General features: G+C 38.5%; 1 protein-coding gene across 2 annotated transcripts in view; it reads right to left on the bottom strand.

Annotated features, from left to right (window-relative positions):
* Positions 1–6,106: 6,106 nt before the first annotated feature.
* Positions 6,107–25,012, bottom strand: part of LAMA2 (laminin subunit alpha 2) — a 795,715-nt gene continuing 776,809 nt past the window's right edge. For both annotated transcript variants that reach the window (XM_072637652.1, XM_072637653.1), the window contains 7 exons: positions 20,316–20,428; positions 19,097–19,286; positions 17,123–17,278; positions 14,935–15,088; positions 13,129–13,259; positions 7,797–8,019; positions 6,107–6,372 (listed from right to left, as the gene is read on the bottom strand). In XM_072637652.1, coding sequence (XP_072493753.1) covers positions 6,215–6,372; positions 7,797–8,019; positions 13,129–13,259; positions 14,935–15,088; positions 17,123–17,278; positions 19,097–19,286; positions 20,316–20,428 — 1,125 coding nt within the window. In that variant the 3' untranslated portion in view covers positions 6,107–6,214. The remainder of the gene's footprint in view (positions 6,373–7,796; positions 8,020–13,128; positions 13,260–14,934; positions 15,089–17,122; positions 17,279–19,096; positions 19,287–20,315; positions 20,429–25,012) is intronic.

Here is a 25,012-nt window from a genome sequence, read left to right as displayed (position 1 = left end):
CAGTGGGAATACCATTTTTAGGAAAATTCCCACATAGACTAGGGGTATAACTGTCAAAGAACTACGTAAGCCACATGTACTTTTCACTGGGAGTATTTGAAGTTAATAAGTTTCTTGCCTACAGAGAATGGTCATAGTTTTTTACAGAGGTTCTTTCCTTAGATCTACCTGCTAATCTGTCCTCCATCCATAGGGATGTTATGAATAGTAAGCCTCTCTTCTACATCAAGAGTTACAAAGTCTCCTCCATCACCTCTGTTAGTTAATATTGAACCCTCTCTATAATTTGCTCTTCAGTCAGCTCTCTCAGTCAATAACTATGAAGCTCTTCTCAATCAGATTGCACCAGGAAATAGAATTTGCCCAAGTTAAAAATCAGGTCTGCTCTTCTATTAAGTCTTCTGTTTGCCTATATTTTCTTTTCCTACTGTCTTCTCCAAGTCTGTGAATTCAACTGCTATCTAACTTATCATCAGAAACCCATTTTGGGTTCTTAGTCCTTTTCATTCCTCCTTGACTAGGTAAATATCCCTAGGGTTCCACTTCCTCCAACAGAAAAGCAGCTGAGTGATGCCATGGTGAGGAAATTGTTTCTAACCTCCCCTTTTCATGTTCCTCTCTTTTCTGTATACAGCAATGGATGGCCTAGCTAGAGAAGGTCAAAAAGAATAATGAACTTCATTCCATTTCCCCTAAGCAACACATCACAACCTGGACTGTCTTAGGTCTCTTTTCACTTACCTAGTTTTTATTACTTTTCATCTTTACTCTAAGTGATGGGATGAACCAATGATATACAGGTCACATGTCCCTGTTTCTAGCAATAACATTGTCAACTAAGTGAAGATTGAGGATTTCTTTTTCCTTGCTGTGGCTAGAAGCTCTGAGTTTAGACTACAGGGAGAAAGTACTTGACAAAAACAAATGAGTGGAAAAAGTCATAACCTGTTCACTGAGATTATTTCTCTCTGAAGATTTTTCTTTTCATTTTTGTTTCTTAAGCAACACATTTCTTAAGACAATTTTCCACATGAAATGTATAATTAGTGATACTGGGAATGCCATCTTAGGTAAAAAATGTAAACATTTTACTGCTGACAATCTTTTGGTTCTGGCTTATATTGGGTGTACTCAGTGGAAATAGGAAAAGGAAGACTCATCTGAAAGACTGCTGGTGGAGAAAAAATTCAAGGTTATATAGTATCAAAACATCTAGAATTTCAGGGGAGTTTGTGTAGCCATGTTCTTTTATAAATTATTTGTAATCCTTAATAAACATTCTGGTTCTTAAAGATCCAATGCTCAATTTCCAATTTTTCTCTCTTCTTTGCCTTTCTCTTCCATCTTTCCCTTCTAATTCTTTTATCTCTCTCCTTCAATCCCCTTTTGTCTTTCTTGACTTTATTTTTAAAATTAGGAAGGTAGCATATTTTTGAATTTATAATAATAATAGAAAAGTACTAAACTGAAGCTATAGCTCCTCTAAGTGAACCATATAATACTTTAAGGAGATTATGTGTAATATATGGAGGTATGTATATACGTATATTTTGAAAAACATCTCTATACCTATATATCAAATGTACAGATTAAATTTGTAAGATATTACATCTTTAACATAATACACAGTGATACAAATCAGATTTGTGTTGTTATTGGTCTGACTGTGGCCTCTTACACAGAATCAGTTCTTTTTGGGCAACTTTCTTATTTTCATCAATTTCTGACTACTAAAAGGCAGAGAACTGGATCTAGGAGACTTGGATTGAGTCATGACTCTGATGCTCCAAGCCTCAGTTTCTTCATCTGTAAAATGGTGATAATATAGGACACGAGATAATTTAAGTTTTTTCTCAGAATAACTTTTAGAGGCAAGATTTAGTAGAAAGATGAAATGATTGAAGAAATGCACATTTATTAGCTACATTTGAGTTTTATCCCTCCTGTTAACTTGTATGACCTTGAAGTAAGTTATTTCTCCTCTTGAGCCATTGGTTTTCTCATCTGTAAAATAGAGTTTTGCACTAGAATGATCTTAAAGGTTCTTTCTGTTATAGGGGTCCAGGGACTAAACTGATTAAAGACTGGGGTGATCAGGCTCAGATGCAAGGACACAAAGTCTGATAGTGTGCCTCATGGCCTATGGCTTTCTTCTGGAGGAGTTACCCTTCCGTTGTCACTCTAACCCTTGTTTAGCAAGAGATGTGGCTATATTCTAAGGATTGATGACTGGTTACTTGGACTGGACCAAATAAGGGAGGAAATGGGAGCAATGAAGACTGAACTAAGAAAAAAGCAGTACCTCATCATGCACTCGTGCACAAATAGCATCTGAGAGAAGGTAAATTTTGCCCTTCGACAGGAGCAGGGGCAACGCTAATGCATCTTAGTGACTGTATAATGAGGCTAAAACTAACTCATACAGAGGGAAACAGGAGAAAAGAAGCCAGATTTGAGGGGATGTGGGGGGAATGTGGCTTAATGAATATAATTTCCTGTTACTTAGATGTGAATGAGGATTCAAGCTAAACATGTAAAATGCAGGGGGAGGGATGGGGACTAAAGAGTGAGGGTTCAGTCTTTAGAACATGTATGGTTCGTGCTGTTTCTGGTGGGATATGCAGAACATGTACAATGTTCCTTGCCTAGTTTACGGAGGCATAGTAAGCCTATTTCTACCAGAGTAACTGGTAATAGGGTGATAGAGAATATTTAACTTATCTGAAAAGCTGGAACTTAAAGTAGACACCCAAGTTTTGAGCAGAAAATCTTGCTTGTTTTCCTGGTAGTTTTAGAAAATAGAAAACTGCTGGGAGCTGCCCAGTAGAGGAAGTGTTTTTGATCCTACTCATCTGCTTTGTATCTCTTAGCACATTGTATCTCTGTTTATTTTACATTTATTGTTTTCTGATCTCAGGTAAATTAGTATTTGGAGGATAGAAGTGACCAGGTTATGACTTCTGGGCTTCAGAATCTTGAAAGAACCATCAGAGAATTCCTTGGCAACTTGGAGTTGGAAGTCAAGAAAAACAGCCAGTAGTAGCAGTAGAGTGCAGGGAGGAGCAAAGGCAGCAGACAAGGGGCCTGCTTGACTCAGCCCAGCCATAGATTGACCGGTCAAGCCAAGATGCCAAGACCTGGAAAGAGCCAACCTAGCTGAGCAAGGGAGTGGCTAATGTCACACCCAGAAGTGAACTTGGTAGGGATTCCACAAAGAGCAAACAGATCCAAGAGCCAGGTGATACCCTTTGGCCCCACCTGTCTTCTGCAAATAAAACTATTTTTGTTTTCAGCTTAAGCCTACTCTACATAGAGACTTGGTATATGCAAGAAGAGAGTGCATTCTTAGTATTTACCTTCTCAGTAAATATCCTATTGTAAAAGTGAAGGGAACAGGGATTTTATTAAGTGCCTACTATGTACCAGGCACCGAGCTAAGTGCTTTACAAATATTATCTTATCTGATCTTCACCACAACCTTGGGAGATAGGTAGTGTTATTATCTCTATTTTACAGATAAAGAAATGGAGGCAGACAGACTGCCCAAGGTCACATAGGTAGTTGTGTCAGAGGCTGGATTTGAACTCAGGTCAGCCAGATTCTAGGCCCAGCACTTTATCTACTGTACCACCTAGTTACCGCCAAAAGCCAGTTGATGACATTTGATGTGGGGGAGCACACTGGATAGGGTCTCATGAGTAATAGTCTTAGAAATCCCCCTTCTTTCCAGTTATCCCTAGAATTCCTGAAGGGGAAACTAGTGGCTAGCCTTCTTGCCTAAGTTGGGATGAGAACGTTAGGGGTCAGGGAGTTTGGGGAGGAGGGAATCCCACATACATAGAGCAAGCCCATTCCTCACAACTTTGAGCCAAAGACTCAATAAAATATTTAAATAAATCTAGGTTTCCTCCAAGGAGTCCATAGAATAGGTATAACATCTCTCATATATACCTCCTTCTTTCCTTTGATACTTCAATCACCCTGGTAAAGGCCCTCATCACCACATACCTAGACTACTGCCATAGTCTGATGGTTGTCCTGCCTGCCATAAATCTCTCTCCACTCCTGTTCATCCAACACTCAGCTATCAAACTGATCTTTCTTAAAGGCGGATCTGACCATGTCACTCGTCTACTTGATAAACTTGACTCCCTGTTGCTTCCAGGATCTACTATGAGATCTTCTGCTGTGCTTTATAAAATCCTTCATCACCTAGCCTACCTTTCTAGTCTTCTTAAGCCTTCCTCCCCTCTATGATCCTGGGACTCCACCCTCCTTGTTCCTCACACAAGACAGAATATTTCACAGATGAGCGTTTCCCATGCCTGGGATTCTCTCCCTCATCTCAGCCTCCTTGCTTCCTTGGTTTCTTTCAAGTCTCAGCCAAGTCTCCTGCCTTCTACAAGAAGACCATTTCCCTGGTCTCCTCAACTGTAACTCCTCCCCTCTAAGATTCCCTCTACTTTACCCTGTGCATGCCATTGTTTTGTATATAGTTGTGTATTTTCTCCTCCATTAGATTGTGACTTCCATAAGAACAGGGATTGCCTTTTGTCTTTTTCTGTATCAGTTATTATTTCAGTAGATTTTTTGGTTGTATCCGACTCTGTGACCCCATTAGGGGTTTTCTTGGCAAAGATACTGGGGCAGTCTGCCCTTTCCTTCAGCTCATTTTACAGAGAAGGAACTGAGGCAAAGGAGCATTAAGAGACTTCCCCAGGGTTACACAGCTAGTGTCTGAGGCCAGATTTGAATTCAGGAAAATGAGTCTTCCTGACTCTAGGCCTGGCACTCTATCCATTGTATCACCTAGCTGCCCTCCTTTGTATCCCCAGCCTTTAACAAAGTGCCTGGCACATAGGAGGCACTTGTTGGGGAAGAATATCTTCATGCTCTGGTGTTCTGTGTGTCTTGCTTAGGAAAACCCACCTTGTCACAATGGTTGTATTGACAGGTTGGTGAATCTTTGATTAAAAAGTCAGTGATTTGTTTTTCTTACCTTAAACTTTCATTTGAGAGAAGCCCTTGGGCCATTTTGTGAGCATGTAATACATCTGTTCCTTTTGAGAATGCAACTGAGGTGTTGTAATCCTTACCTGAACAGTCTGTTCTTAGACAAGTTGAATATTATAAAACCATAAAACCTTAGAAATTGAGGGGTTTTTTTTTGAGGTGAAAGTGGATCTTAAAATACCTCCTGACCATATGCTATAAAAATTTCTGGTTTAATATCTCTATCTTTGTAATACTCAATTACAGTATTAGTTTTTCTTTTCAAAAGAAAGATAGGGACTGAATCTGAAATTTCATTGATACTGTGAACACAGGCCATGAAGAAACTCCTTCCAGCAGTGCAAGTCAGTACCTTCTCAGCAAAGGGCTCTGTTGAGGTCAGATGTCTTGAAGCAGGATTCAAACCCAGATCTTCCTGGTTCTTAAGACAATTCTTTAGCTACTACACTATATTGCCTTCAGAGGAAGACTACTGCTTTTTGATCATTGTGTAATATAAGCTCAAGCCTTTCTTTAAAAAATCCCCAAATGTTAAAGTATCATATGTTTACTTAATTACACATTTAGAGGGTTTGGTTCTGGGGTACTCCCAGAAATCTATACATCTCATCAAATAAGGGAGTCAAATAATTAAATCCCCTGTTCTGAATGCCATCTATATCTACTTTCAACATGAAAAATTCATCTAATTGTAACTCTATCCAAAGTCTCTGGTAATGAACCCAGATCTAAGAAATAATGATAACACTGACACTAGGAAGGGGAAGAAGGTTGTGCTGATTTCCTTCCAAGTGCACAAAGAAAAGAATAACCTCTTTTGTTTTTAGTGGGATGATATAATGGAGGCCAAAGTGGACGCACATGGAAAATGATAATAAAAATATTAATTAGAAGCAGGCCAAGGAATGCCGCTTTCATAAATTGCAGTCAGATTCCTATTCCCTAAATGCACTTTTAGGCATGTTGAAAATCTCACCATTTTATTAGGTCAGATGAACTTGTTTCAATATTAATGGGCTGCAAGAGAAATTAATCTAAAACTTGTCTGAGAGCTCCCCTAAAGGGATACTACTTGAAGAGTTCATGGAGAGAATTCAATTTTGCTGCACCAACTTTTATTCATATATATAGGTAAAGCATATTTGTTTTACTTAATACATTTGTTTCCAAAAACCCAACTTGGGATTTAAAGCTCTTTCTATTAGTTGGCAGGGCAAGATACAGGCTGAACACCCTTTAGCTCCAAGGCTTTTGCAAAGTTGATTTCCAGAGGTTTGGCAGTGCCTTTGGTGAATTTCAGTGAGCGGATGCATCCTCTGAATGGGATATTGATTGTGAGGCCAAACTGATTGAGGCCATCTGAAAGACAAAAGACAAAGGGTTTACTGTCAGAGGAGACTCCCGGTTACATGGTGTTAATTTATTAGCTCTGCAGTTCAACTTGAAAGACTTACTTGGCTAAGGATTTTGATATCAGTGTTTTAAACTGTAGAAAGAAAACCACAAACTTATTTTAAGCTCATGAGACATTTTCTTCCCACCCTAACTTTTAAGAAATATCAGTTCAAGAATTGAGGTTGAAATTGATTAATTTTTAGCTGTGAAAAACTACAAAATTTGAATTTTAAAGGAAGTCATTTATTTGCTGAAGTAGACAATAAGGAATCTAAAAACAGATAACTAAGAGTTATCCTCTTATAGAGAAGTTCTATAAGAGAAACCCTATAAGTCTTTTTACACCATGAGAAAACATTTCCTAGGTCATCCAAAGGAATTAAAATGCTGCAAAAACTGCTTTCTTTATAAAGGAGGAACTCCTATGAGTGGGTCTAAAATTTAGTTTAACTCCCATTTAGCCTCATCTCTCATTGAATATGGTAATGAACAGGTAAGGTTCTGCTGTCATTCACAATGGCTTTGATTTTACCTGAGTGACAGAGAGTTGAATACCATTAAAAGTCAGAAACAACCATGGAAATAGAAACTAGGGAGGACCCCAATCTATCCAATATTTCCCGCATTATTAAAATATGGTTGTGATTATTTTGCCTTTCTTCATGTGAGGAGAAAGGTTATATGTAAATGTGGATCTATTTCTCTCATACTGCAATGATGAAAAGCAGTCCTTGGTGTTTTAAAAATTATTACTGTATTTATTACTATCATATGCACTTGGCTTATTTTGAACCAACTTGGTCAGTCTTGTTTATGGGCACTTGACGTAACTGTGTGGTTCATATACTATTTTTAATGTGCTGGCCAGGGTTTTTAAATGCAGATTTTTTTGCTAATATAAATATGAGCTCTTTAACAACCTAAGGGGAAAGTCAGCTATGTTTAACCCAATGATTTCTAGTATCTCCGGAAGTAATGTCATAACTGATTTTTATGACTCCCTTAGCATGTTAATCAAAAATACAGCAGAGAGAACAACTGCTTGGAACATAATGTAGGTTAGATGTTTCATCTGTTATGAGCCAAATTCATTTCCTGTATCCTCAAGCTTCCCACCAATGAAACTCAACCCATATGTTTTACGTAAGACATTTACTCACTTAAATCATTGGGAATTTTATGGAAGGAGTTATAGAATTTGGCCTGAAAGGTACTAGGACACATTTTCTAGAGAATCTGATATTAAATTTCAATATTTTCAACATTTTACAATCCACAAATACAACATCTGTGTAAGAACTGGAAGCAACAAATCCTAGTTAGTTTTGTCAGACCTTATGACACTTTATAAATGTGAGTTATTGTTGATTGCTGTTTTCTGAACTCACCTGGGTATCCTCCAACAAAGACAGGGTCATTTGTATCAGCTGACGTAGATGCAGTGTTTGGACTTTGAGCCTCCACCTGGTTCCCATCCACTGTCAACTCTATTCGGTGTTTGATTTTGTTTGCAGTCACCTTATGCCACTCCCCGTCACACAAGGCTCCAGGGACACCAGCATCATAAACAGCAGTGAACCGGCCTGCACCATTATCCACATGGAACATGAGCTGGGGTTGGAAAAATCAAACAGAGTAATGTCATCGCAGTCCTAAATCTGATACATTAACAACACCAACTGATGGAAAAAATAGATTCAAGTAAACACAGTTAAGTTATATCAAAACAAACTTGACAGGAACTAAAATATTAATATGATCAGCATGGGTTACAAATCACCATTTTGCCTCTAAGCATTATGTGTGTATGTGGGTGTGTTTGTGGGAGGGGGAGTAAGAGTCAAGTTATGTTAAGCTGGCAATAGGAATTCTGTCATTTGAACATTTGAAATCCATTTAGGAGCCAGATAATAAGTATTAGTAGGCAGGCAGTAGTTCTAAAGTTCTTAGCCCCTTTCTCTCTTTAGACTGGAAAGCACAGATCAAAATATTTTGCTGAAGGCCTTCTCAGCTTTCTAAATACTTGCTAGACCTCTTTAAAATGCTTCCAGTCTTGTCCTAAAGGTAGTGCGGTTCACAGCGATTCACTAATTTGATTCATCAGTGAAAAGCTTCCTAGGATTTATTCTTTGAGTCTTGTTCATGTTTTCCACTTGCTCCCTCTCTTTCCCTCAGATGCCTCATTTTATACAGGTGGTTCAGAATGACATAAGGAGTTTCATTTCAAGCACAGATTCTCATCATAGATGCTCAGGGGCCTTGACCAGACAGCAGCTTAGCTACTGAAAAGCATAGTATATAGACATTTCAAGTATACAGATTTGTAGTTTTTGTCTAACTGATAGAAATATGTGTTCAATAATATGAGCAGGTTTTGAAAATCAAGTGTATTTGAGGGGATTTTTTTCCCTTTCTCAGGATGGTGAAGAAAGGGATATAATTAAGCTCCAAATGAAAATATACTAGAAAGGCTTAACAGTAATATTGGATAGGACAGAGGCAACAGGATATGTCTGGGGAAAATAACTCAACAACAAAGATGTATGAAGACAGCATCCTTAGATTGCACAGGTTATTGATTTTTTAAAAAAATAATTTGGGGGATCTGTCTCTAGCTAAAGCTATTTGAACTAGTTATGTACATCTGGGAGCAGCTTAGTCAGTAGTGATTTAGCAAGTGTTCTGAGTCCAACAGAAAGAGGCAGTGGGTGCCATACCTGCATTTATGTGCTTTCTGATTGGAATCCTTTATCCAGAGATGGATGGGAACTCAGATGTCATCTAGTCCAACCCCCCATTTTCCAGATGAGGAAACTGGGGCACAGGTCACACAGTAAGGATCAGTGGTGATATTTGAATTCAGGTCCTCTAATTCTAGCTCCTCTTTCCACTCTGCCAAACACTGAGCTCCTTGAGAACTGCACCTATATCTTTGGTCCCCCTGAACCCAACTGAGTGCTGCACATAGCAGCCCTTAAATATTTTAAAATTGGATTCCTCCTCTGAATGCCTGGTTCTTTTTCTATGCTGTGTTGCTATTTACTGCAGCTTTGGGGCTTTCAGTAGATTTTCACAAAACCCAAGAGTTGGAATGTACCTCAGGGACCAAGTCCAACTAGTATTCAAGCAGTATTCCCTCAACCGTCTTCCTGATGAAAGAACATCCAACTTTTTCTCCAAGACTCCTCCTCCTCCTCCTCCTCCTCCTCTTCTCTCTCGTCAGTGTTGTGACTTGCTACTAAGTGTCAAGTGTCTGAAGTCTGACTGGAACTCAGGTCCTCCTAGCTCCAGGAACACTGCTTTATGCTCTAGCTGCCCCTGAACCCACTATCTCTTGAGGCATCCTCTTTACTCTTCACTACTTTTTAAGTATTAGGAAGTTTTATTTATATCTCATATTATATCTGGTTGGTTGCAATGTTCACAGAAAGCATTATTGAAAAGTAATCCCTACCTGACACATAAAATAATTATGAAATTTCTTCCTATTTCCTTTCTTCCTTGTATCCCTCTACCATTAAAATTGGAGACAATCTCAAGGCCTCTCACATACACCAACCACCTACTCAAGCCATTAAGTATTTGTTAAGTACCTACTATGTGCTAGGCACTGTGCTAAGTGCTGGAGATACAAAGAAAGGCAAAAGCCAAAACACAAATCCCACCAAATCAAACTAACCAAAGAAACACAACAGCTCCTGTGCTCAAGAAAATCTAACTAGGGAGACAATGTTGAAATAACTATATGTTCTGTATATCTGTGTGTGTATACGCATATACGAGTACATGCACACATATGTACACACACATACACATATACGCACATATATGCCCATATTATGTATGAGTATATATGCACACACGTATATAGGTAGATATGCACATGTATCTATGTATGGACGCAATATACATGTATGCACACATACATATATGCATACACACATGTATGTGTGTATGTATGTGAGTCTCAAAGAAAAGGCACTAGCATTTAGGGGACTTGGGAAAGGTATCTTGTGGAAGGTAGAATTTTAGTTGAAACTTGGAGGAAGCCAGGGAAGCCTGGAGGCAGAAATGAAGAGGGACAGAATGTTTTGAATGACCAATTCTTGTTGATTACCCCACAGCAAAATCTTCCATGCCTCTTCTCACCGTTTCATTCTTACTGCTATTATGTGAAGGCGTTGGGTCGGTAGCTTTATCACCACCTGCCCAGATTGTTACACAAGTCTTTCCACTCACTCTGTCTTCCATTTCCAATCCATTCTTGACACCATTGTGAGAATTCTTATGACCAGATATAATTATGGCCTCGCTGTGCTCTGAGAGACTTCCCATGGCTTCCTCCTCATTCAAGTTTAGACTCCCCTAATTAACAGTCCAGGTCCTTTTCAATCTGGTGCCACCTTTGTCTTCTAGGCAGATCTCATATCACTCTGCTCCACACATTCGCATATTGTAGTCAAACTAGTCTATGCTCTGTCTCCTGGATATGCCTTGTGCCCTCTCCCCTTCGTACCTTCCTTTACACTATTTCCTATTCTTAGAATGAATAAACAAGTGAAAAAAAGCATTGATTAAGCAGTTACTACATGCAAAGCAATGTGATAAGAGCTGGCAACCCAAGTAAAATGAGAAATAGAGTGGTGGCTCTCAAGAGGCTATACTCTAATTGGGGGAGACAGTATGTAAAAGAAAATTCACCTTCAAGGCAGATTGATAGTCATGGAATTCCTTCCATTTCCCTTTTTGGCTGTTTAATTAAATTCACCAAATATTTATTATATATCTACATGTATCAGGCACCTTGCTAAGCACTGGGGGCTACAAAGACAAAAGTGAAAGTTGTTGTCAGATTTGAACTCAGGTCCTCCTTTAGGAGGGCTGGTGCTCTCTATTCACTGCACCAGTTAACTGCCTCTTCTTTGTGACATTGAAAGCCATTAGCCACTTGGCCCCTTCATAACTTGCCAATCCTTTTACTCTTAATTCCACGTTGTCTCTGCATTGTCTCTCCCCCATACCTGGAATGCTTTTCTTCCTTAGTTCCTCTACCTTTTAATTGTTCCAGCTTCTTTCAGGACTCAGCTCATTCTTTAGGAAGCCTTTCCTACTCTCCTCCTATCCAAATAACTTCTCTCTGAAATTACCTCTCATTTGTATGAGAGTGTGAATGAGAAGGTAGGAAAATATGACTCCTTTTGTTGTTTTTCAATCATTTCTGACTCTTTGTGACCCCATTTGGGGTTTCCTTTGCAAAGATACTGGAGTATTTTGTCATTTCTTTCTCCAGCTCATTTTACAGATGACAAAATTGAAGCAAACAGGGTTAAGTGACTTACCCAGGATCACACAGCTAGTAAGTGCCTGAGGCTGGATTTGAACTTATGAAGATGAGTCTTCCTCACTCCAGACCTGGCACTCTAGCCACTGTGCCAGCTAGCTGCCCCAGTTTGGCTCCTACACAGTTAAATTCTACTCTATTTTTATAGCCCTCTTTAAAAGCCTTCTCCTCCATGAAGCCTTCCCTGATCCCCCCTGGTTGATATTTTCCTCCTCAGAGCTCACACAGGCCTTTATTTTATAGCTTTCTAGTGCATGTAACATGAATGTTATGTACTAAAGTTATTTGTTTCTTATCTCCCCTGACACTATAAGCTCCATGAATGGTATCTTAACTTTGTACCTTCCCTAATGCCTAGTACAGATTTAGAGCTGAGAGCAACTCTAAAGACTAACTAGCCCAAACCCTTCATTTTGAAAAAGAGGAAACAAAGACTGAGAAGAGTTTAAATTACTTGCCCACAGGTCACACAGCTAGTATATGTCTGAGGGAGAATTTGAACTCAGGTCTTCATCACTAAGTCATAAAGTCCTATGGGCCTCCTACTTCAGTAGGGTGATGGGCTTATTATCTGTACAACCTTGTCTCTGAGTCAAAAATCAGGACACATGATCTGATAAAAGATTTTTCACAGTGGCCAACATCTCATTATTACAGTCCATTGACTTTGAAATCAGGGTTATTCAGGATTTCACTTTTCCCATCACTCTTGTTTTATGGTGTTCTTTTAAAGATATTTGCTGCAATAAGATTTCAGTAGTGTGTTTTTCAGTTGGAACCTACATGTTTTGGATAACTGGTTTGGGTTTAATTATATTTCTGTTTGAAAGCTCTTGAGAGAAGCCTACCTTTCCTTCCTTTCTACATAGGCATTGGGAGACTGTGGGCTGTCATTTGTTGTTCAGTTGTTTCGGTCACATCTGGCTCTTTGTGACCCTATTTGAGGTTTTCTTGGCTAAGATGATGGAGGGGTTTGCCATTTTCTTCTCCAGTTCATTTTTACAAATGAAGAAAGTGAGGCAAACAGAGCTGTGACTTCCCCAGGGTTACACAGCTAGTAAGTAGATATCAGTTAGCTCACTCCTTATTTTACATGAATCACTGCTTTTGTACCTTACCTGAGACAGAGTAAGGAATCACATTCTTCAGCCAGTAACACCCTGGGGGGTGTTATGCATAAGTGCTAATCCCCACTGTGCACAGTAGGTCTATTGCAGGGAAATAAATACCTTTAACCTCAAAAAAAATGTGGAGAATGTAAACATATAGGCAAATGACAACGTAATTAGGCTTAGCCATAAAGAGACCAAAGATAGAATTTCTAAAGCATTTTCATGGCCATTAATATATGCAGGAATGATGTGACTGGTGCCACTCACTTTTTCATCTACCAGTTCAATGCCCATGCCATCCATTTTTTGGCTGCTGATTCCCAGGAGAACACCAGTGGTTCTAGTTGTACGAAATTCAAACTCCACAAGAAGGTCCAATCCTACTTTGTAGGCTCCAACTGTTGAAAGAAAAGGAAAAAAAAATTATGAGCACAAAGATATCTACCTCGACAACTTTGTATATTACATTTAAAAAATTAGTCTATCATTCGGGTGAAAGAAACAACAAACATTAATCAAATGTCCACTATATGTAAGGTGCTATGGAAACTAGATACTGGCAGTACAAAGACTTAAAATGACATGGTCTCTGCCTCAAGGAACATATACTCTAATAAAGTCATGGCATGCACGTGCAGAAAAGTATGACACACTGTAGGATGTGAGAGGGACAAATGAGAATTCCAAAGTGTTTTCAGAAAATTTGGGGAGAAAACATGTTTAATTGGAGTGAACAGGAAAGGCTTCATGGTAGCAGTGGTAACCAAAGGAAGAGAAGTGTTCCAGCAGGCACAAAATAGGAGGGAGTTATGGGGGATGTCCCCTGAAAACACAAAGAAAAGAGGATGTGAGATAAAGTTGGGAAACAGCTTCCAGTTCAGTTTGGCTCTAAGAGGAAGTGGAATAGTGCGAAAGAAAATTGGCAAAGTGGATTAGAGGCAGATTATCAAGAGTCTTAGATGCCAGGCTAAGTAGCATTTATTTTATTGAGGAATTATTGATGATTTTAGAACCATGGGAGTGATGTGGTCAAATCTTTAATAATGATGACTGCAAATAATAAGTACTAAAATATAGTCAAGAATCATTAGCTTTGATCATTCCAGAAATTTCTCTTTTGAGATCATGATGATAATGTAAGTAACACCTGTAATTATATTTTCACTTTATAGTTGAGGAAACTGAAGGACAAAGAGATTGTTTCCCTTTCAACTTGAGTAGGACTAAATGATTGTTTTGGTACTTTCCAACTCCAACTTGTTCAAACAACTCATATTTGTCAGAGACTAGACTTGAATTCAGATTTTCTGAATCTAAGACCTATGTTCTCTTAATATAATTCAATTTAGAAAGCATTAATCTATAAGTCACTGGGTTAGGTGTTTGGAAAACAAAGATGAAAAATTAAACTGTAGTACTCCTTAAGAAAAGGGATGAACTGCCTGATTCCTAGAGAGGGGAGCCAATTCAATTCAGTGAGCATGTATTAAGTGTCTACTGTATGTCACATTGTACTAGTGGCTAAGGATACAAGGACAAAAACATAAACATTCCCTGCCCTCCATATTCTACTAGACACAACACCTATGCTGTACAAGTTACTAAGGGGCAAAGAAAGGAGAGCTTGGAAAAGTATTCTAAGAAATTGGAAAGAGAGAGAATTTCTCCTTGGGATATGACTGGAGAGAGATCAGGAAAAAAGTGCTTCTTGGAGGAAAGTATTGGTTTTTGAAAAAGGAAGTATGGGTAGGTTGGGAGTGCTAGTCTAAGCATGGGGTTGGGGGAGGTGATGGTATTTTAATAGTGATTTAGTAAGTGGTTATGAGAGCACATCTTAATGATCTGATTATCACATTTTTCAAATGTTGACTTTACTGGCAGATACATATAATGTTATACACCATACATTTAAATAGCATACACTTATTAATATATTACATATAACATTTACGATAAGTATACTATATATTCCTTATATATAACAAGCATATATTATGTATGTTATTCATATATGTATGTAAGGTATATGTATGTGTATTTAATATTCAACATGAAAGAACCCATTAGCCTCACCTGCTTTGGCAAAACCTGTTCCATCAAAATATGTTCCTTTTTGAGCATTTACATAACATGTGCCAACATTGAAGCTGGAGGTTGGATTTTCAAGGTCTGCAGGAGCCTCTGCCATTTTAAGGTTCTTCATGCAGCCATCGATACTGTAGACAACCTAAATTTCAAAGCAAATATTTAAGGTGTTTATAAGCCTTCACCTTCACCAAGAGACATTATTAAGAGTGAGGAACTTTTTAAAGGAAATACTTAATGGATTACTGCTGGAATAATTCTAAAGAATGGCCTAGTGTAAGCCTCAAGGTTTAAGGGTTTGAGAGCACTTGGGTAACTGTTACCAAAGTAGTCTGCATCTTGAATGGCATGTGTAAGAATGTGATCTCTCTGAGGAGAAAGAGTCTTTCACTTTTTTTATTTGTAGAGTACTTTGCATAGTGCCTGGCATATAGTAAGTGCTTAATAAATGCTTTTGATTAGTTGATCATATACTTAATGGTCCTTATTGTGAGCGGTCCCATGAGAGCACTGATTTGTTAAAGATTCACTCATAGGGCCCATATGTCTACTACTGGTAATGATCTATTATAGGGTACATACCGTAAATTACATTAAGAATAAAGTTTTCCAAATCTTAAAACTTTTTTGCTTTATTTGTGTAACTGTGTAGAGCTTTCTAGAAATTATTTATGGTTTAGGCCTCTAGACTCTTTTCAAATAACTTTTCCCCATTGGTTGATGAAATAATAATTCAAGTCAATCTCTTTTTAACCACTTTTCTGAACTGGTAACAAAGATTTTGACTCATTGTTGATGGCCAAAGATAAGGCATCCAATAGATAGTAACTTCATTGGAAGGAAATTAGCACTAATGTTTTCAGGGAGAACTCAAAATGTCCCCATACATTTATAGATAAAGTTCCTAATTAGCACTTTTATCTGCATAATAATACCTTATTTTTGCATAGTACTATTATATTTACAAGTTGCTTTTACACATATCATTCTGTTTAAGCGTCCTCAGAACACTATAAGGAAGAATGATAGAGCTGAAGGGGCTGTAGGTACCATCTAATGCTGATGTGCTCTTTTTTATAAATGAAGAGATGGCAACCTGAATCTGGCTAGCAAATATCAGGGCCATAATTTGAACGCTGGACCAAGGACTTTTAATTCAGGATTTTTTCCTCCACCGCACCACATTGTTACCAATAGAGAAAGTACCACTGTCTCCATTTTATAGAAAATAAAACTGAGATTTAGAGTAGTTCAATATTCTGCTAAAGACTACATAACTAGTAGGTAAACATGGGTTAACAAGTTTTACTTTTCTTTTTGTTTCTAGAACTGTGATTTTATCTGGTTCCAATGAAGATCTGCAACTGTTCCTCAATATTCCTGCAAATGTTTCTTTTTGAGCACGAAAATGCTAAATGTGGGGGCATCAAGATATTGAATGTCCTGCCTAGAATTTCAAAAGCAGTATATGTCAAAGGCAGGATCTGAACCTACTTGTGTACAGGGATATCTCTATTAATACAAATGTGAGAGCATGATGAAGTGGGGAAAAAATCCATTGGATTGGAATTTGGGGTAGTTGGTTTCTAGTTCCAGCTCTGCAAGGAGCTACCTTTGTGACCTTGGACTAGTCACTTAACCATTCTTGGCCTCTATTCATCTATAAAATCAAATGATTTTAACTCTAAATTTAAGACCTACTATAGATGCTCCAAAAATTACACCTCCAGAATCTTTTCCCAAAGCTAATATGATAATGATAGAGAGCATTTAGATAGAGCTTACTATGTGTTGGGCACTGTACTAAGTTCTTTACAAATATTATCTCATTTGATCCTTATAACAACACCGAGTGGTAGGTGCTATTATTATCTCCATTTTACTGATAAGGTAACTGAGGCAAACAATGGTTAAGTGGCTTGCCCAGGGTTACAGAGCTAGTAAGTATCTGAGGCAGAATTTGAATTCAGGTCTTCCTGCCTCTAAGCCTTGCACTATGCGCACAAGTGGTTGCCCCTCCTTCGCCATCCTTAGAGAATTTTTTTTGAGTCTCTCCATAGGACCATTATATCTGGTATTCTTAAATAGGTTTTCAAAAAATTGAGAAAAGGTCTAGTTTATTGCTATTGATGTCCAAATAACTCTCTGAAGACACAATGATATTTTAAGTTCTTACTGGACCAATTCTTCTTGTTGTATAGTTGATGGGCAGCCCTCCAACATATAGCATCCCCACAACATCCAGGATATCGGCTTTCTTGGGGCTGGTTGTCCTGTTAGATGCACCATCTACAAGTAAGGTTCCTTCTTGCTTGGTCCGGAAGATCTTAATCTATTTTTGTAAAGAAACATGTTACATCTAGTAGTCATAATAACCAAGACTGGACAGATTCCATATGTATAAAGAGATAAGAATCAGGAACTTCTAGTTCTCATGAATTTAAAGAGATTTTGTAGGTCAAGTTTCATTCAGGTTAAAGAACGGGAGCTGAGATTGCTGAGTTTGCATTCCTAGCAAGTCTGTACTTCTAACAGCTGAGATAGAAAATGGTATGAGGAAACAGCAGTTGTTGAGTTATTTGGGGAAAAAAGGTAGAAAATTTATCATGAACCCCTATAAACTTCCTGTGCTGATAGGGATTTATATATCCTAAACAACAAAAACAAAAACCTTTCACTAATGTAAAGTTTAAAAAGTGCCTTAGTTCAATTGAGCAAGGGTCAATTAAGTTAGACCAAACCAACATAATTTCAGAAATGCTGCATGACTTAATAAGCCACCTCCTTTACACAATTAACTAACAGCAGTGCCTCTAAAGCTGTTCGAGCATTTCTGTAGCAGCAGAATCAGATGGATTGATATGGGAAGAATATGACAGATTGTTACGCTGTGCAAATGAGGTGAATACGTTTCTTGAGTAGTGGAAAAGCACAAGGAATGAAGAGTGTTTTTTTTGCATAAGAAACCTGGTGTATGAATAGAGGAAAAGGATACTATGAGGCAATGAAATGTTGGTCTAAGTTTATGTTGCAATGGTTTTCAAACTTTTTTGCATATTCCACAATATTATTCTCTGCCCATGGAATTATAGCCTATTATGAGATAGGTGGGACACTCCCATCTAGAATTTGAAAAAGATTAGCACATGCTGGTCAAAACAGAGTCAGATAAAGATTTAGGTCAGGAAAGACCTTAAAATACAGATTTCTAGTTTGGAATGTGAGTACCTAACTACTCCCCCCGCAAAAAATAAAAAAAAATTCCTTTATATCATTATTAAGTCTTTTTTTAACCTCCTCATCTCAATAGCCTATTATATCTAAAAGTATTATATTTAACTGGAGAGAACAATAAATATTGAATGCTACTTGATGATCAATTGTGTCAGTAAGTACAAAGAATCCATTTCTGATTTCCAGGACAGGCTTGACTTCACTTTAAATTTTTATCTGTAAGGTTCTGTGGTCCTTTTGCATAGGATGGATGTCACATTTAGATGAATCTGACATCAAGTGATACACTGCATTGAAAGTTTAAAAAATGGTTTTTGACAATTTGTGGGACTGGTTGGAAGTAGGGAGGGCTAGGAAAGCTTTATCTTTCTAGGCTGACACAGGTGTGGAGAACTTTACAGTTAGCATTTTCTGAGCCTTTCCCAGCAGAGAGATTCTCTAACCATCCTTTATTTTTCTTTTTATAAAAATCACTCAGTGAATCAGCAGGTTCTATCAGCCACATCAACACAAATCAAGCAAAATCAGGATACTAAGATTGTAAAGTATTTTCTGATTGTAAAGTATTTTCTATACCTACAATTATATTGGTTTTAGGGTATAGGGTTGGGCTTTTAGAAGTTATTCCAAACAATTTCTTTAGAAACTATAGTCATCTAAAGCGTAAAGAGTTCCAACCTACAGACAAGGCAGCTAAGACTTTAGGATGGGTCAGGAAGTACTTCCCCAGATCACACAAAGAGAGACTTACAGCTTCCTGGGAGAGGGCAGCAAACTCCATTCCCTGAACCTCTCTCTTGCACTTTGCCAACACCCTCCCCCTTCTCCCCTGGTGTTAGGGATAATGCCTGGAAGGGTAAAAATGATACATGGCTTCAACTAAGCAAGGCATAACTGCATATCTCTGCCCTGATACCTTGTGCCATTGACCATCGTTGATTTTGGTGGCCAGCATGGTACTTGTGTTACCGCTCCCGAGATCATAGCTGAAGTAGGGCATGCCGTTTTTCAGTTGGACTGTAGCAAAATCAGCATGGTTGATCCGAGCCATGTAAAACATCAAGCCTGATTCAGCTTCCGTTCGTATTTCAAATTCAATGGTGAGGCTGCAAATGTAAGAATTTTCAAAGTCAGGGGGAATGTTGCAAGTTTTGAAGTTATCATTAGAAGACCGGAGTTCAGTTGCTAATTTTCAAAGATCTTTTTTTTTCTTCCAATCAGAGAATGAAGCAAGGATCCCCTTTTTCTTTTTAAAATGAACTGGAGGAGGCTCCTCTTAATAGAGAGAGGGAACTACAATGGCAGAATATTGCATACTGTCGGTCAGAGTCACTATATAGCTTGCTTTTCTTAACTTTTTGTTTCCCTGATACAAAGGGTTTTGTGAAGCAGTTCATTTTCTGAAATAACTGTAGTATAAAAGATAAGTATATCAATAAACTTTTTAAAAAGATAAAAACAATAAATAAAGTGGGGGCAGGCAGGAAATCACATTATGGAACTCCTACAGATGGGGAAGTTGTAGTACATTGACTTTGGGCACCAAGGATTTTAAGGACTTACTATGTCAAAAAATGATGTATCAAAGACCCAGCATATTTAACTCTATACTACTTTGCTGTGGGTTATGGGGAGTCCTTATGTTTATTTAACTGGTATGAATATAAATACTCAGTGCTTCCATGGATCGCTTGTTAGTAGAGCCCCATAAAATGAGAATTAGGAGAAAAACAAGCTTCACAAAACATTGTGAGTGAATGGCACTGAAAAGTGCTTTCAAATCAACTTTCAATACAAATTCAGTAAGGATGGGTGAAAGAAGAGGGACATGTAGAAAACGCCACATTGTGGAAATGGGTAGAGATCTCAGGTCAGAGTTAAGCACGTTGCATCAGGGAAAGGGGTGGCTCACCTACAGTGTAGTAACCATCTGGTAGCTACTTATTTTAACTAATTATTCTTGCTAACTAGGGAACTAGATAAACTCAGTTGCTAATTCAGTTGTTTCTAGTTGCAGGAATGTTAGTGGTGTTAGCTCTATCTAGATTTTAGTACCCTGGGGAAAAGACCCTGTTGCCCTACCTTTTTAGGGCTTATCTGGTTTTATAATTCTTAGATATCAGAATCAGACATACCTGTTTTTAACTTTGGTGTCATCAAAAGCAATTGCAATATGGCTGTTTCTTGAAAGTCCAAACTGCTTGCTCCCTATCAAAAGAGCTGGTTCTGTATCTGCAGCACAGGGTCCCTGTGAAACACCAAGGTAATGATCAGTGGTGGAACTATGAATTTTGCTACTGAACAAAGAGGCTCTTGTTTCCTAATTGTTTCAGGAGTATATGTTTTGTGTCGCTGATTAGACTATAAGTGGTATATGGGCAGAGAAAATGTCTTCTATTTCTCTTACATCTTTTGTCATCATCTAACCCAGTTCTGAGTAACCAGTAGGTACTTGATCAATACTTACTGATTGGCAATTGATTTTTTAAAAATTATCCTTAAAAGAAAAGTATTGCTTTTAGGGTGGGAATTCATCTTCCTGGTACAGTAATAAACCTACTGATGATGGTGATGCATTCCAGTAACACACATTGTTAGAAACTTCATTATTTTAGGTAGAAATAACCCAAGAGGCACAGGGATATATTCCAGACGTAAAATGCTCTCTTGACCATGCCTGGGTGGAGTGGGGGTGGGGGCAGAGCAGTGAGTGGTACATAGGGAGAAAGCGGGAGTTGTGGAGTGCGTATCTCTCCTACATCATCAAAGTAGATGCCAGCAACCCAACCTTTAGCTAATGTAATCTCTTTCCTACTCTCTTAGGATAGACTCGTGCTTAGGGACATGCCAGTTGCAATTGGCCAAGGCCTGAGCAGTGCTTGCCCATTTCCCCTCCCAAGCTATCAGGTTTTGCAAGCAAGAGCCCTGACCTGCCTTGGACAGATGTGCCCCGAGAAAGTGGTGATGTTTCAGCTGCCACCAAGGCATACAGAGGACAGAATCCCCTTCTAATCTCTTCTGCAGTAGGCCAGCTTCATTAAAATGAACTTTGTCTTCAGAAGGTATGTTCATTTGAAATTCACTACCCAATAAAATGTCAATATATGCGCCTAAGCCATGGGATCATGGGATAATGTATATAAATTGCTTTATGAGCTTTAAGGAAACATATAAATGCCAGCTATTACTATTATTACATAAGATTTCTAAAGAGAAAACAAATGTTTCGCATTTTTTTCTTCCACTATTTTTTCTTTCCTTGTTAAACAAAAGTCAGGTCCTTTAGAAAGTCATGGTGTATTTAGACTTTGAAGTTAGTAAATTAAACTTGTAAGTTGGTCTATTCAAACCCTTAATGGTTTGTTGCTAGGCAACCCAGCACATTCTTAGCCATAACTCACTGTAACTAGGCTCACCATTGAGCCATCTGCATTCTACGGGGCTCTTTCCATAGATGCATAAGACAAATAACTAGCTGGATATGCCCTGTTCTCCCAGCCCTCACTCCCACAGATAACCAGAGACCACTGGGATGAAAAAGGTCCCCATTCCCTTCCTTCGTAACTCATGAGAGGCTATTATGCAATGGCGACTCTTATTAGAAAGCTTGCACTTTGACCAACACATCTATGGTCCAGTCCTGTCCTCCTTCATTACTATTGGCCCTAACTGCTGACTACATGCTGACTCAGCAAAGGTGTCCAAAGAGCAGGATTCAGCAATACCTGAAGGCCAATTCATTCTTTCCCGTATAGCGTGGATCAGTTGTGACTCATCAGAACCTGGGGAATTTCTCTTTGAAAAGGAAAATTTTCTTCCCTGCGTTTCTATCCCTCCCTCCCTCTCTTCCTCTTTTTTTTCTTTTGTTAAGATAGGCCAAAGAGAAAAGCTGTGCAACAGCAGGTAAAATGCTTTAAGTGTTTTAAAAACTGCTTTTAAGTCACTCTTTATGGAAATGCATCCCCACTCTTCTCCGCTCTGCCCCCCCCCCCCCCCCCAGGACTGGATGGGCTTCTTTAGGGGCTGGCTATAAAAAGACAACACTGTGGCAACAATCCACACTGATATTCAAAGAGCAGTGGGTGGAAATGTTATTCATCTGCACTAATGAACTCCATTTGGGATGAATATACAGCACCTTCCCCTAGACACTGTGGCTAACTGCAAAAAATAGCACAGATGGAAAAGTCTTAGGAGCATAATGTCTCAGCAGCCCATAGTACAAAGAGAATTGGGGTGGGGTGGCGCGGTATCTATTCACGTATTTGAAATATCTCCTTCAACAAGGAAAATAGCCCCAATAATACGTATACCTTTTCACCCTGCTAAGGTCATCCCTGCAAATTCTGTAATAGATTCTTGCCTGCAGTGAATGAATCCATGAGAGGGCAGAATTTGATTAAACTGCTCCAAACTCTCTTTGCAATGACACAGATTCACTATTCTCTTTGAAAAGGGGATGATTGAAAAAGTCAGGTAAGAATGAGGAATTAGGGGATAATGTGTAGCCTGAAGGAATATCACCAGGAGGTTATTTTGATGCTGCTGCTACCTCAAAGTTTTGTAGATTGCAACTTTAAATGGAAAGGTAATTATGAACTTCTCCACTATAATAATAAAAAAGACAAAGGTGACACTAGTGTTTTACAAAACATTTATGGTATGTGTCCTAGAGAGTACCTGTACCTTCCCAAGCCAGGCCACTTGGATGCTTAAGCCTATAAAAAGGTGGTTGACCACGTGCCCCGGATATCTAGTGGAGTATATGTACGGTGTTTTCTATGAAACAGGAAGCTAGGGGATCCTGACCTAAGGGCCACTGCTTGTCTGCGGAAAAGGCACTATTTAATCATCCTATCCCTCACTGGAAAAGGGCAGGGGCTTTATAAAAATCATCAGGACTCAGATGTTCTTATCCTGGTGGAATTAGAGAACTTGAAAAAGAGCCACTACCACTATTTTGGAGAGAGAACCATTTCAATATAATTCATTTTCTTTGTTAATTCTATTGCATTTTATTCTAGGCATTAAAAATGTTATTCTGAGAAAGGGTTCATGGGTTTCTCCAGACTACCAAATGGGTCCAAGACAAAAAGTGTGAGAATCAGTGATTTAGGCAGTTCCCACAGACAATGAGAACTCTGAAAGAAGCTTTCCCCACTGAGGCAAACGATGTCATGAACCCTGCAGGTTTGACTTCTGTAACCAGTCTGCCCTGAAGCAGGAAATAACATGAGGCGGAAGCAGTGGTTAATGAAACACTGTTCTCAGATTAGTCAAGGTTATAGCGGATAAATAATGGAAACTAACAGGTAACTGTAAGTGTTACTGCCAAAATAGGAAACTATTAACTACTTTGTCTTTGTGATACCCAATCGACTTTGTAAATCTATTTTAATCTCCCTTAAAACAAAATTTGCAATTGCACTCATCAAGTGAGAGCTGCCATGTACAAGAGGATCTGGATAATGCAGTTAAATCCTGGGTTTAAATTATGGTGGTGTGTGGATGGATCTTTATTAAATCTCTAATCAGATGCTTCACTGGTGAAACAATTAGATCAGTCAAGTCAGTCATTAACATTTATTAAGCATCATCTACATATAGGCATTATGCTAAGCACTAGGATACAAAAAGAGGTAAAAGATAGTCCCTGCCTTCAAGGAACTCACCATTTAATGAGATTAGATGCCCTGGCTTCCCATGGGTAGGACCTCTGGGGCTTATATCTGAGGACAGTGGACTGTTTCAAAGAAGGGTCAGTGACACTCCATCTGTCCATCAGTTTCTACATCATCAAGGTATCAGGATTCTCTACTATGGTTGTTACCACCTTCAGAAAGGATTTTCCTTTAGGTGCCCTCTCTATTTTCTCGACTCCCTATATTATAGACAGGCGGCTGTGGAGCATTCATTTTATGATACCAATTAGTAGGAATCGTAAGTGTTAGAACTGGAAAAGGTCTTAAAAATTCATCTAGGTCAATCTTATTTTCTTTAGGAGATGAAGAAACTGCGGTCCAGAGAGGAGATACAAGGTCAGATAGTTAATAAGCATTTGATTTAACCATGGGTCCTCAGGCTCCAAATTCAGGGCAAGGGTTTTCCTTCTTATTTTCAAAGGAGAACCAGAATGTGTCTAAATACTAGAAAAAAAATGACATTTTGTCATCCAAGATTCAGGGCTAATTCTCAGTCTTGAATAAAGATAGCTTTTTTGTGAGAAATTGAGAGGGATTATAGTCAGGTGATTTAAAAGGACCATTAATTTCAATGCATATTATAAGATGGCTTTACATCCTTCACATTAACATGAAGTAAAGGAGTACACCAGCTTCATCATAGACACTTTTTGTCCAGTTTGCTTTGAAAGCACTTTAAAAAACCCCTATTGCAATGAGTACCTTTGTTACAGGAGTGCAAATCAATCTCAACATGTTACAATTCTGCCACCTTGTGGTCATAAATCAAAAGTGCTACTAATGTCAGAGGAGGAAAATTACCAAAAAAAATCAAGACACGATGTCTATTGTTTACTTGTCTTATCCTGTAAGATGCAAGGCAAGAAGCTTACCGAATAACTACTTGGGCGAAGATTCTAAATCTGGCAAAGTGACTAACACTGGATGGCTTAGGTGGCCGTGTAGATTAGAGACAATGACTGCTGTTCTAGTGAATTGTTTATTGGAGTAGCCAGAGCCATTGATGGATAATGGAAAGAGTAACTTTTTCACCCTCAGTGCACATTCTGATCATTTCAGGTCAGTAAGAAGAAATAGTCATTTCCCGTTGCGGGTGGATGGATGACCCCGGTGAAATGAATTTTTGATCT

The sequence above is a fragment of the Notamacropus eugenii genome, chromosome 2 (assembly GCF_028372415.1).
Source record: "Notamacropus eugenii isolate mMacEug1 chromosome 2, mMacEug1.pri_v2, whole genome shotgun sequence".
In the NCBI taxonomy this organism is placed as follows: domain Eukaryota; kingdom Metazoa; phylum Chordata; class Mammalia; order Diprotodontia; family Macropodidae; genus Notamacropus; species Notamacropus eugenii.
Note: the sequence above shows the minus strand (reverse complement) of the source record. Positions and strands in the feature narration are given on the sequence as shown.